Source organism: Pteropus medius, unplaced genomic scaffold, assembly GCF_902729225.1.
Source record: "Pteropus medius unplaced genomic scaffold, Ma_sr-lr_union100, whole genome shotgun sequence".
In the NCBI taxonomy this organism is placed as follows: Eukaryota; Metazoa; Chordata; class Mammalia; order Chiroptera; family Pteropodidae; genus Pteropus; species Pteropus medius.
This window is the reverse complement of record NW_024340849.1, coordinates 5,821,595-5,836,440: the sequence shown is the minus strand read 5'-3', so window position 1 is coordinate 5,836,440 and position 14,846 is coordinate 5,821,595. Positions and strand designations below refer to the sequence as shown.

The 14,846-nt window shown below is 36.9% G+C and overlaps 1 protein-coding gene across 3 annotated transcripts in view; it reads left to right on the top strand.

Moving 5' to 3' along the window:
• CCDC102B (coiled-coil domain containing 102B) overlaps positions 1-14,846 on the top strand; it is a 201,378-nt gene that overhangs the window by 89,614 nt on the left and 96,918 nt on the right. For all 3 annotated transcript variants that reach the window (XM_039839894.1, XM_039839876.1, XM_039839886.1), the window contains one exon: positions 1,005-1,214. In XM_039839894.1, the coding sequence (XP_039695828.1) occupies positions 1,005-1,214 (210 nt within the window). The remainder of the gene's footprint in view (positions 1-1,004; positions 1,215-14,846) is intronic.

Below are 14,846 nucleotides of genomic sequence, written 5' to 3'. Positions count from 1 at the left end.
ATCACCACAATGTTCCTAATCTAAGCAGTACATTGCTGTAAAAAGTGCTTTCCCATCAAATAATTTTACTTCTCACAAACTCTTTTAGATTAGGGAATAAATTGTCCACATTGGGGAGATGAAGTTACATGCCCGACCTTAATCAAGAATAAATGGTGATGTCAGAATTAGAATTCAGGGCTCAGGATTAGCATTTAGAGCTAAAAGGCAAATTTCTCCTGTAGGGGGCCGGGTAGTAAAGATGTTAGCTCAACTCTCCATTGAAATCAGCCATAAGTAACATGTAAACAAGGGACTATGTTCCAGTGCTACTTTATTTGTGGCACTGAAATTTGACTTTCACATAATGTTACTGTGTCAGAAATAGTATTTTCCTTTTGATTTTTTTCAACTATTAAAAAAAAGGCACCATGTTCTAAAATGGATTTGACTCTCTGGCCAAGGTTTGCCAGCCTCTCTTCCCTGAAAATCAAATCGGCCACTCTCTCATGTGAGTTTAACTATATTTTATAGTACTCATATCACAGAATTTATAACATTTTATTACATTCACTGTCTTTAATCACAGTAACTAGCATAGTGCCTGGAAATTGAAAGGTATAGTAAATAAATGAATGAGTGAATGAGTACATGAACTATATCCATCCAATCAAAGACATGATTTTGTGCCTTCTCAACTGATAAACGTTCAACAGTTGAGTGGAGATCGTTGGCAAAATATTATCAGTTTTTCACTTAACATATTTAGTTGACAAATATGGTTCTTATGGGTATAGAGATATTCAAATAAACCAAGAGGAAAGGTATTTTGTATGTAGGTCATGGCCTGGTCTTAAGACATTTCTGTTGTTCTCGACTTTTCAGACAAATAGAGTTTTCTTTTTAAAAAGTGTATAAATGGACATATCTGTGAACCTTTCTTAACAGAGGACTGTTTGCCGTGCGCTTGGCCTTTTAGCAATTACAAACGCTACATGCTGTTTCTTTGTATTTTCTGTGTTTAGCTAGAGAAACTGCAGGCCGAAAATACGTCGGAATGGCACAAGAGGGAAATACTTGAAACAGAAAAACAAGGATTGGAGCGAGAAAATAGAAGGCTAAAGGTCCAGGTGAAAGAAATGGAAGACCTCCTCAAGAGGAAAGACAGCTTCAGTGCAAACTCGCAAGGTCCTGATTTCAAGACATCACAAACTGAACTGCAGGAAAAGAACAAGGTACGGGGCCTCCTTGGAGGCAGATGTTCTTGCTGTGTATTCCCACCCTTAGGTCTAGGTGGATGCTGCCTGAATTTTTACACACCTCCAAATCTTTCCTTTTGCACTGATAGCTTGCTCTTTCTTATTGTAATATAAAATAACGTTCGTGCATGTGAAATGGATTATGACAAAATTTATATAATGTTAGAATATGACAGTTCTTACAGTTTCAAGCCTCTCCAGAAGAAACAACAACAAAAAAATGAAATTAGGAACAGACCTGTTTGGTTTTGGTTTCCTGTTATAGCTTCATCTCTGTTTTCTGAGCGATCGATCTCATTTTCAATAAGTATATTTCTCCATTAGTTTGAGTAACTATACAATCACATTTTTTGGTAGCTATGGTAAGTAGTGAATCTGCGAAAATGTTTAAATTTAGCTGAAGTTCACTCTTTTCTGGTTCCTTTTTAATTAGCTTCTGAAAATTATTTTTGAGTCATAAATGCATCATGGTGCTAATCGGTTTTAATAGGCTATGACGTAAATGTTAAAACTAGAATTAAATTCAGAATCTGACTCTAGGAAATTTTGGTTGTTTTGGATTTTTTTTAATCTTAAAGCCAATATACACAGTTACTGCTATACATGGGCTTTTTCTGATAAGTAGTTTTTATGTTTTTTTTGATATTCTCTTAGTGAAAGTTGTGATTTATTTGCTTTAGTGTCAATATTCTGCAAAACACATACATCTTGTTTCTATTTCTTTCTTTAAAGTATCTATGGCATCTTAATGCACAATTATATTTTTTCACTCAATGCCTTTAGCAGTGAGTAAAAGATGAGTCTAATGAGTTCATATTTTTGAGTTATTTAAGTAGTTTATACTCATACGAACTCTAAAAGCTAAATGGCCAGAAAAATTGAATTCTATATCATTTTCCTTTTTTTTTTTTTGTGATTCTAGAGATTTATTGCAAATACAAGATTAAAATGCTTTAGTGTTTCATGACTTGGCAATGCAAATATCTAAAGCTAAATGTTCTAGTCAGTGATCATAATTTCCTTTGTACGGATTCATAAACCATAGTGGTGTATTTGGTTCTAACACATACACAACTGATAAATACATAGGTAATTATTTTTGCAGATTTTCACTTGTGAAGGTCCAGAATTATTTCAATTATGGAACACGTTTTGATCATCAAAATATGTTTCCCTTTGATTCACTTGAACAGAACGAGCACTTATTTACAATCTGCTCTGTATCAGTCACTGCCCCAGGTGACGCTATGTGAAGGTTAGTGAGTCATTATCTCGCCCGGCACATGCTGAGAGTCAATATAGGAAGATATACATGTAAAGTATTGTCAGTAATACATGGCGATGCTTGGGAAGAATAAAGTGGAATGGGAACACAGATTAAGAGTAATTTATTCTATTTCATTTTTATGCCTTCCTAGTTATTTCATAATGTTATAATCATGAAGCATGTCAGTGAGGAAGGCTGAGGGTGGCCTGTCAGGAGCTGGCACAGGTGCCAGTTGGCATGTCCTGTCAATAGGGTGCTGAGGTCAGGCCTGACTGTTTGGGACCAGTGTAGTTCTTCAGCCTGTAACTAGACAGAACTTGGAAACTAGGAAGATTCTGGAAGGTCTGACCGTATCCGTGAGTGTGCTCATCAGTCAGAAGATTATTCCTAAGCGTTTATCTTTTTTTATGGCAGAGAGAGGGTGTTAGTGATTTTTCCCCCCTCTTCATTAAGAATTCAGACTTATTACTTGAACCAAAATAATTACTTATGGAATAGCTGCAGGTCAAAATCCCGTGCCTCAGAGATCCCCACAAAAGATCAAAGCATCAAGATTCAGACACCCGGTTGCCAAGTGAATCGCCGCACATGCGAACGTGCCGAAGTCCAGGGAACAGCGCAGCTGTGGTGACACAAAGCCCAGTCGTAGCTTTAACAATGAACAGAAACTGACCTGCGTGTGCATAAATTATGTGTATAGGTATCGTAGGAATAACCTGTGTACGAGTGCACAGCAGTGCCACAGAGCCACGGGATAGAGGCGCTGGGGACAGGTGCTGCCATGCGAGAAGCATCGTGGGAACGCCACCCACCACCAGCCTCTGCAGTGATGGAGATGCCTCCTGGCTTCATGTTTACATCTCGTCATCTTTAACAAGTGTTTGGGGCGGATGCAGACCTACCTGCTGCTCACAGAAATTTCCATAGCAATGCCTTTGTTAATTTCTTGGATCTTAAGAATATCATTGTTCAATGCGATTTTGGTAAAGCCCTACTTATAGAGGAGGGAAGGACTTTCACATAATAGTCCATTTTTTTTTTTTTTTTTTTGGCTTTAGTCTTATAGGGAATACAATTTTAAACAAGAATGCCTTTCAGTGTTAAATCGCACTAGGAATTGAAGGCAAAGATTCACTTTTTAAAGTGAAAAGTTATTGGAAAAAGTGCTCAGTATTCTACTGGGTAAAACCCCCGTAAACTAGACAACATGGCTCTCACGAAATGCTTCGGAAGCTTTTTTTCTTAAATCATTCTGGCAACTGAACCCCCTTCTTCAGGTCACACAATGGGTCATTTTCAGGAAGTTATTGTGACAGAGTAGTAATTGATGTGTCTCAGGAAAATGATGAATTGATACAAAAGTGGAATGGCCTTCAAACCCAATTCCTAATGAATTCGCTTTACTGTCAGTAAATGACATTATATTTAATTTGTTTAGAACTTTGTATTCAAACATAATTTATTTCCATTCAGTTGTTTAGGAGGCAAACCTATGGTTTTCTTAAGTTTTCGCCACTCGTTAGTTTTCTTCCAAATCCTATTTTACTTATAAAATTATTAAACAATATAAGAATAAACAATAATTATGTCTATTCCTTTACTGTTATAAAATAGCAATGATTTAAATATAACATAATATAATTTGATGTAATTAGGGTCATTTCATGTTTTTCTTTGATTGTTCTTACATGCCTTTGCTATGAGGTACACTACAAATTTTAATTTTCAATATAGTTATTAGTCAAAATTTTTGTTAGTATAGAGACCTTTAGACATATGGAAAATTAAACACTTTTGTATGTGAAATATGTTATATTTAGTTTATGAAAATGAAAAATTATTTTTAAGAACGCCGTTTGTAGCAAAACACTAGATATCTGTTGGAATTGATAATTTAATCACTTAATGAAACTTAGAAACACATCCATGATTTTGTATACGTTTTATCAAAAGTGAATGAGATTGCTTGGGTTGAGCAGAAGGATGCTCTTTTGCCCCCAAATTTCTAAAGTTAGCAAAGATACTACTTTTAAATGTCATTTATTAAAGTTGTAAGGAAACTGTCTACTTAAAGTTACCCTGGCTGCAAAATAGGGTGATATTTAATATATGATTGCTCTCACTCACCCTCAAATACCCACAAGCATGCCTGTGTGTGCATACACAAACACTTGCAGTGAATTAACATTTATTAATTTAATTCTAAACTAAGAGTTTTATTTTTCTTCCTGTTTTCTTATTCTCTACTGAAGCAAAGGTACACAAATAAGATTTTGTATATATAAAGAATTATTTCCAGGACTAAATTATTGCTGGGTGGGGTTTCACTTTCTCTTACTAAAATATCAAATGCTGTCATGTCTTGTTAAATTAAAATTAAGAATTAAGAATATTAATTATCAGTCCCTCCTACAGTGTTTGGCACACCTTCACAAATGTGTCAGATGAATAAATTCACGTACTTATGCTTCCATTTTCATTATTTAAATTTCATTGTATGTTTTGATTTATCTTTAATTTTGATATTCTCCATTTTATTATATTACGAGGCAATTGCAGAGGGTAACAAAGTCTATAAGGTTATTGATGGCTTATATTATCCTTTAAAATCTCCTTCCTATGTGTCAGATAAATGATACTTTATCCCACAGCCAATTAAAATAAAGATGCAAATTTTGACACTTTATTTCACTTCTACAGAATTTGGACTTTTTGAAATTATAATATATATTGTCATTCAGCTATGAAATTATATTATTTTGTATTTGATATGACTAACATGCTGCTTATAATTCTCTATATTATTATAAAATGATTGGCAGTTCACATAGTGTTATCGGTTGATTTATATTAGCTTGATTTAAAGCGGTGATAAAAAATAATATTTAGCTTCTTATTGAAAATGAAAAAAGTTATGGTTATAATATTTCTTTAAAATTCAAATTCAAATTAAAAATACTTCTATAAGATTAGTGAAAAACTCAGCTAACTTTAATAGGTCTGAGACAGTCACTGTCTTTTCCTTCTTTCTTTTTCTTTTTCTTAAAGTGAAATCACATTACATAAAATTAATCATTTTAGAGTGAATAACTTAGCGGCATTTAGCATACTCATGATGTTGTAAAATCACCACCTCAGCTGATTCCAAAACATTGTCACCTTCCCCAGAGGAAATCCAGTGAGCATGACACGGTAGCTCATCATTCCCTGAGAAACTCCCTAAGCCCCAGTACCCCCGAATTACCCATTCTGGATATTTCATATGAATGGAACCATAAAAAATGTAACCTTTTGTACCCAGCTTCTTTAACTTAACAACTTTTTCAAGGTTCATGGACATCGTAGTATGCATCAGTACTTCACTCCTTTTTTTGGCTGTATAGTATTTGATCGTACGGATGTACCACAATTTGGTCACCATTCGTGCGCTGATGGACATTGGTTGTTTCTATATGTTGGCTCTTTTGAACATTGCTGTTATGAACATGCATGTACATGTATTTATCAGAGTACCTATTTTCAATTAGATAGATAGATAGATAGATAGATAGATAGATAGATAGATAGAATTTCTGGGTCATATGGTAGTTCTCTATTTAACTTTTGGAGGGACCAACAAATTCTATTTCACAGTGGCTAAACCATTATATCCCTAATACAGCGTATGAGAGTTCCTATTTCTCCATATCCTCTGAAACACTTGTTCTTTTTTTGATTTTGTGTCTTTTCAAAATTATATCTATTCTAGTAGTTGTGAATTGATCTTATTATGATTTTGATTTGCATATCCTTCATAACTAATGATGTCAAAACTTTTTATGTGCTATTGGGCACTTTGTATATCTTCTTTGGAGAAATATCTATTTGAGCCCTTTGCTTATTTTTAAAAGGGTTGTTTGCATTTGTTGTTGAGTTGTAAGAGTTCTTTATATATTCTGGGTACTAAACCCTCATAAGATATGTGATCTGCAAACATTTTCTACCATTCTTTAGGTTGTCTTTTCACTTTCTTAATAACGTCTTCTGATGCACCCAGGGTTGTATTCATTTGTCTATTCTTTCTTTTGTGGTTTGTGATTTTAAGGTTTCATTTCTAAGAGTTTATTGCTAAATCCAAGGTTATGAAGATTTATCCCTACATTTTTCTCTAAGACTTTTTAAATTTTACCTGTTATATTTAGATCATTGATCCATTCTGTGCTAAGTTTCGTATATGGTGTAAGGGTCCAACTTCATTATTTTACATCTGGATATCCAGTTGCCCAGTACCATTTATCGAAGAGACTATTTTCCTCCTTTTGAATGGTCTTGGCGCCTTTATTGAAAATCAGTTGTTCATAGCTGCATGGGTTTATTTCTGGACTATCAATTCTATTCCATTTGTCTACATGTTTACCATTAGGCCAATACCGCATTGTTTTGATTAGTTCCTTTGTAGTAAGTTTTGAAATCAGGAAACGTGAGTCTTCCAACTTTGTTCTTCTTTTTCAATATAATTTTGGATATTTAGGGCTAATTTAAATTCCACATGAATTTGAGGTTCAAATAAAGACACTAAATTGTGTTCATGAGCACCATAATATTTCTTTGGAATTTATTTATTTTCACTAAAATAGCTATTGGCTCCTACGATAGCTTAGTGTCCTTTTTGCACTTGCTGGATTTATTTCGTTTTAATTCACACAGTTAAATTTAAAATGGTTGTTGACATAATTGAGAGCGTTTTCATTTCCTATTTTTCTGCTACTGGCCATCGCTTTCTGTTTCCTTATCATTTTATTATGCTTAAAATAATGGAGTTTAAATCTCCACAGCATTTGGCAGCCTTTCTAATTCTCTGTAAATTCTAGCAAAACAGGAGAGGAAGCACCAATACATCAGTAACTAACAAGAATCATCTCTTTGCTTTTAACCAACTTTGATTTAATTTTCTATTACGTAGTTTCATTTTTTTTTTCTTTTGTGAGGGTGGTTCTATTTTAGTACAAATGAATAGAAAATCTATCAAGAAAGAATAATTACGAATCACATTCTTATTTCACATTTAGCTTCTTTTCTATTATTCTGAAATCAATTTAACTCCATGCATCTTCTGTGAAATTTACATGGTGAAGAGAAGAAATTTAAAAATAGATGTGCTTATCTCCTAGAGCAGTGTTTCTTAAAGTTAGATCATGGTTCTATCTGTACCCAAAAATAAAAATTCTGAATTAGTAGGCATGTAACTTGGGAACTAGGAACATACATATGTTTTTAAAAACAAGTAGCCAGGTGATGTTTATGTGCACTTAAAATTTGGAAAACCACAAGTCAACACCACATTATAAATACATTATAACACCCTTTAGGACAACCGTAAATGACATTAGGTTGTTTCTGACTTGGCATTATCGAAGCGTGCGTGTGTAACTTTCGGGAGGGCATTGATTAGGATAAATATCTCCTGTTAATTGTAATTTGATATTAATTATTTTAAGGATGTTTTTTACACTTCACAGTTAATTTAAATAAATATCACGAATGAAATTTATTTCCCAATTGCTGCACTAATGCTTGAAAACCCGGTGCTCTCTGTGCTGGCGGCAGATTGGTGGCACGGTTGCAACATGTCCTTGACATTATGGGGAAAGGCAATGACACGTGAGAGGTCTGCCAGGCCAAGGCGAGGCGGGTATGGGGCAGCGGTAACATACGGAGAAATAATTAGCCGGCTGGGTCTGTATGACAGGAATAATTTTACCTTAATCCGGTTAAAACTAATTATGCTACCTTAAGCCAGATAGAATTAATTCAGTTTTTCTCAAAGAAACTGTTTATTTGGGACAATTTGGGCAGATGTAGCTAGAGTGTTTTTTACCCATATAAGTATTTCATAATTAGTATTATGTCCTTTGGCTCTAGGTACTATTTAGGAAAAGAGAAAGAAAATTCAGATTTACTAATTTTTAAAAATCAAATGTGTCCTTCTCTCCAGGTAATGATCTGATCTTTAGTGTTTTCTGATTTTTGTATTTGAATGTCACTGTTTATTAGACTAACTCGTCCTGTTTAAAGAATGCTTCTCTCATACTTCTTATTAGATTTGTCTTATTTGCTGTTTATTTATTAGCATGTAGTACATTTAAAGAAAAACATCTATTTCAGTAAGTTTTTAGTTTTAATAGTTGTAAAGGAAGTATAAATGAAGAATTGTTTTTAAAACGATGTAAAAGGATTTTTACTTTTTTCTGTGACGTTGGCAGTATGAGTCTGCAATCCATCTCATTATTTATTTCACATGTTTTGTAACATACCATGCACAGAGAACAAAAGAATATTAAGACATAATTTTATGAAAGGTGCAAGTTATCTCATCTATTAAAGGTATAAGGAAATTCATTTACAGTCAGGTAGTATTTACTCTTTCATTGGTCTGTTGACTTATGCGACAAACACTAAATACTGAGTTTGGTTGTAGATATCAAAAAAATAGGTAAGTAGCAGAAAGGTATATAACACGAGAAACAGATTATTTGGAAGGACTAGGGGAGCAGACTACACTGGCTGTGTAGGAACGACTCCTGGTAGACTACCATGGGATGAGCCTAACTAAAGACTGGGTTCCCTCTGAGAAGGTGTCAGGAAGATGCGAGGGTGGCTGGACGCCCCTGTTCCATCCACGGCCTTCACGACCACTTCACGACTTAGCTCCAAGCTGGTGACGAGGAAGTCCCCCACAGGACTGGGCCTGCTGACTCTATAACTCCTTATTTTCTCTCTTCCCACTAAAGTCAGCTCCAAACCCAGCTCCAAACCCAGGCCTTGCCTGAGCACATCTTTTTTCCAGGGTCTAAATCTTATCTGGAGCTCTAGATATTCAGGAAAATGTACATGTTTGGCGTTCCAACAGGGAAGACTAGAAGGAATCCGTAGTAAAATTCCGAGACGACCAGTCTACTGTACGTGGATGGAGGTATAAGGCTGGCAAGACGCACGACGCAACAGCTGTTCTCATGAAGCCTGGAGTCCAATCACATCATTGACAAAGAGTCCATAGTGCCTCTGTTAAATGCTGCAGATTAGTAGATTTATGTCATTGCTTCCTCCTGGGAAATGAAGGCTCACCTGAGATCGGAAAGATGAAAGGAAATCATTACCTGGAAAAGAGTGATCTAAGAGAATTATATACCGAGTAAGAGCAAGTAAAGTTTGTACCTCTTTTGGGTAAGCAAGTTCCTTGAGAACCACACGTTTTCTTTTCTTTGAGATAGTTTGCAGTGTCTCAGGCGTCGGGGGGGAGCAGTGGCTTTGGGGCAGAGATACCTGGAAGAGAGTGACGGTTCTGAGACTCTACAATCTGTCTGCTACCGCACGAGCCCTGGGACTGGTGGTAGAATTTTAAGGGAGGATTTGATGACTGCTGGTGAGACTAGGGAGAAGATGTGCACAGCCAAAGTTCACGTGCTGTGGAAATGGTAGGGAAAGCACAAAAAAAGGAGTCATGAGATCTCCTAAATTAACCTGCTACCTATTCCCCTTGAAGGATCTGGCAGTTATACTTAGTTGGTGTAGCTAAAGGAATTATCATGTTGTGACCTTCTCTGGTTGCTTTATCCTTAAATCTTGTTGTTCCTCTGTATCCAAATTCATTTGCACTGAAATCATAGTGCTTTTCTATGTTTTTTTTTTAGGGACTTTATTCATCAATTCAGATTATTCTCGGTGGATGCTAATGATATAGCTTAGTCTTTTAATTATCGAGCCTGTGTCAAAATATTACTTCGGAAGTTTTCTGTTAGCATCCTCTGCAAAATACTTGATTACTTATTTACCTAAGAATGCCTATGTTTTGCTCTGTCTCTTTACCTCTTTTTATTCCAAACATTCTACACTATAATCAGTGTTTGCCTCACCATAGAAGAACAGAGTTATTGTTTTGGGGTAAAACCTGAAAGTAAATCTCACTTTCAAGGTGAAAACGGGCAGGGTGACTCTATTTATGTAAGAATATCCCCAATCATTTTATTTGCCATATGAATACTATAGAAATACACATTTATTCACACACACACACACACACATATCTTTTATCTTTTTACACACATAGACATGTAGAGCTACGTATATACAAGATATGTATGACAACGTGTTAGGCCAAATCTTGATAAATCCAAGATGACAAAGACAATTGAGAAGTTCCTAATTTTTATTAGAATAACAATCTCAGATCAGAAGATATAAAATCTACACATAAATCTATTTTTTTTTTCACTGCAAAACTTAAGAAATTAAATACTTTCGGTGATTCAACACAATTTTGACTTACAAATGTTGTTTGGAGGCCCCTAACACTTACTCGCCTGGCTTCTACTTAACATGTTGATTTTCCTCTAGAGTCGATTGCATCCCCAAATTTCAGGCCACATCTTGTGGTGAGGGTTGATGCCACCTCCACCTCCAGGTTGGTTAAGTGGTTCATGTTTAGCTAATTAAAATATTTGCGTTTTCTGGACCCACATACTAGTATGAGCAAGTAACCACAGTAGAGACAATTAAGTGTAATGATGCTTGGGCTTTTCAGAGAGAGACATTTTCTTGTCCATTAAAAGTAAACCTGAGAAAATATAGATTTAAAGCTGTGTAAGGCATCTCATCATCCTGTGGAGCGATGTGAGAAGGCGCGCTGATGCTCGGAGGGACTAGAGCAGGAGACACCGTGAGCCTCTCACGTAGGCATGGCCTAGATGGACAGTCCTGGGGTTTTCAGTTATTTGTGTTAAGGAATTTTCTTCTTCATTTCAGGAAATGTGAATAGAGTTTCTGATGAATCCCAGTGAATCAAAATTTATTTTTTAATAAATCAGAAGAGTCACAATGTTAATAGCAATATATACTGTACAAAAAGCAGTTTTTAAAGGAAAATATCATTTAATTAAATGAAAAAAAAACAAAACAAAACTCCTTTGTTTCAAGAAATAGTGGAGTCGATCTCTGAGTCTGTTCATATTTACCAGGCTGGGCACGTGGCATTTAGCTTTTAGCTGTCAAGTTTGCGTTGCATATACGAGGGGAAGGGGAAGGGCATGAGCACATCTGCATTACAGGTGTGGGTAACAGCACGTGTGGAGCATGGGTGGATGTTCTTTCTCAAACCTGAGTCAGAGAAAGCTATTCCCTAATGTATTTTATAGCTTTATCTCTATATCGGTAGAATCGTATTCTATGATATATATTTTATTATATGTAAATGTCATGATATTAATTTCTTCAACTCCTAGTCACCAACACTTAATATATTTAAAGTGGTAATGAAAGTAGTTTGTTCCCCCTACATGGAAGGAATACATATAGAAGAGAGATGGAAATTTTTCTTATACTGACCACATTTTTTTTTAGTAGAAATGCCCCTCTATGGCAAAATCTGAGAGAGATACATGTAGCTTTCTTACCTATTTTTAACCATGCTAAGCTGAAAAACATTGGCTCTCTCATAAATTCTATGAGGTATATTTCAGTAATTATTTTTTAAAAATCAGAAATTCTGAAGCAGTGTTTCAGTGCCTAGGAAAATTGTTGAGTTTGTTTCAGTAGCAACTAAACTGGATTTGATATACATGTTACATCCTATGTCATACTGCCTTCTGATCCAAAGAAAGGAAAATGGAAGTCCTCTGTTAAATAAAATAGATAAATAAATAAATAAAATCCCCAAACCACATATTACATACTATTTTCTTTTCCTTTTTTCTCTATTCTGTCCTGTTTTAATAAAAACTTAGGGAATCATTTAACAATGTATTTGAGTCCCAAGGTAATTTTGCCAGATCTTATTTATTTCTGCATGCACAATAAACGTACATTTTATATCTTTGTGATGAAATACCATACAAACAATACAAAGTGTGTATGACGCTAAAATAGTATTCAGAAAACAGGTCCCATTAATTGAACACATAACACGGTACCGTGGCTTGTGCTAGGTATGGTACAAACATGGCACTATATGAAGTCTGTGGATAGTATTTTTATCATTCCCATTATTTAGTTGAGAAAGCTGAAATCCTGTGAGGTTAAGTAACGCAGTCAAAAAGTAAAGGAACCTGGATTCTAATGCAGGTTTTCACTGAACAGTGGAGAAAAGCATTATTTGAATCATTTGCCTTCCCGTGACACAGAATTAAGGAGTTAGAATCGATCTTGGTAGCAGAATTGCATTAAGCATGTTGTCTTCATATCGCCTAGAAAATAATGTCACACATGAGCAGCCACCAACACGGAGTACATGGCGTCCTGGGACATGGTTTGTCTGCATTTGCAGTGGATGGATTCATGAGAATGAATATATGCGTCCTAGGCGACTGCTTTTAATTTACTATGACAAGGGATCTCTGGCCATCATCAGCAACGCTCGCCGTTTGTCCCACAGCCACCTCCACGAAGTGCCTGCTTTATGCCATGTTTACTGTGGTAGGGGCATCGTCACCAGGGAGCTCTCCTACGGGTGAAATGACTGAACTGCCTTTTTCACAGAAATTAGTCATAAATTCCGGTACAGTCGCTTCCTCTCTGTCCTCTGACATTTATCAGATCTATTTCTACTGACTCATTCTTCATGTTTTCCCTTATACCCCAGATGTGGTCGGAGATATTAATAAAGTGCAACATCAAACCACTCTGGATTCATGCTTTTCAAGTGGCAAAGAAAATTTCCCCGTGAGAGGTGGATCAGCTGACCCTCGTTCTGGCCCCAGGTTCTCTTACTTTGGGTCCCACTGCTGTTACATGCTAGTCTTCCGTTTAAGGCTCTGGTCAAGCCCTGGAGAAATAAATTACTTTCCTGACAACCCCTCTCCCCGCTCCCCGCCATTTAAGTGAGCCGTATCAACACCTTACCTATGGTAGTAGTTCTCAACTTCGAGTTGCCAGAAGCACCCAGAGGGTTTGTTATAGCACAGATTATGTCCCCTCCTCCCCACTGATTTGCTAATTAGGTAGGTCTGTGGTGGCCCTGATATTTGTGTTTCTAACAAGTTCTCAAGTGATATGGATGCTGCTGGTCTGGAGGTCACGCATTGTGCTGAGCCACTCGGAAAGGAAGCACAGAAAAATCAGGACTAACAAATGTTCCCCCAGTGACAGTTCTCTTGTCTGCTGTGGGTAAGCATCCCATTAAGTCTTCCCATCTTATACACGTGTAGCCACGGGCTCTCTGAGGACTGTATCATACCCTTTGGTTCTCGACCCCAGCTTCATATTAAAACCACTTGGAGGTTATTCAGAAATACTTAGGTAGCGCTCCCCAGAGAGTTTGATTAAATCAGCCCAGCCTGTTGCAGTGTATCATCATTTTTAACACCACTCACCCCCTTCTCCCTCCCACCCCCAAAGCCCAACCGATTCTAATGTGTGGCCAAGATGTAGTGTACCACTGCAAAGCCCAACCGATTCTAATGTGTGGCCAAGATGTAGTGTACCACTGCAAGGACCCCAAATTGCAGGCATCCAGCAGCCACGCCTCACATCCCTCTATCCCGGATGCACTTTCATGGTCTCCTCCTTTCTCAATGGCCCGAAGAGCCACGTTTGCACCAAGCTGAGATTCATTTCACTTGTTTCTGCATCCCCTACCTAGAAGGTGTCTCCCCGAAGTGATGACACCGTGAAGACTTCAGAACGAGACATTGCTGCTGTGCATCGCTAATCTGTGACCTTATGTCAAAAGCTCAGACAGAGCAGAAGCTAATCCAGTGAATGAATCTCAGCGTAGAAACTAGTACAAGCTTATCGCGTACACAGCAAAGAGTTTGGGAACCAGGAACACTCGGACCAACTCGGACTGAGGCTCAGTATGTATCGTTATAAAGTGGCTTACACGGTGAGCAGGCTGTCACGATTCCTCACAGCGACTGGCCGTCTTAGAATTTCCTTAAATGACAGGGCATCGGTCAGTGGTTACCTCGTATCAATTTTGGCAAACAGTTTAAGTTCTGCTTATGATTGCCAGAGGCATAAACAAGAAGAGAGCCAGGTCAACTTACTCTTGCACAATAAGCTCAATTAAGCTTTGTTTTGCAGGACTAAATTGGTTTTGTCTGGGGAATTTTCGAGGCTAGTCTCCATTTGTTTCTGATTTAACAATCACGACGCCACACCTGTCAGAATATCCATAAGTACCACTGGGAGGGATGTGGGGATGGGAGTCAAAAGGTGCCGATCTGCAGCTCTTCGTTTTCCTCGTCCTTCTGACCCTCTCCAACGGTAAGCTTCCTCCAGGTGCCTTTTCCCCATTCGGGTTACTCTTCTCTCCTTGTTACATCACTTGCTGGACGAGGGAGGCCCAGGTGAGCCACTTTCTCATTCGG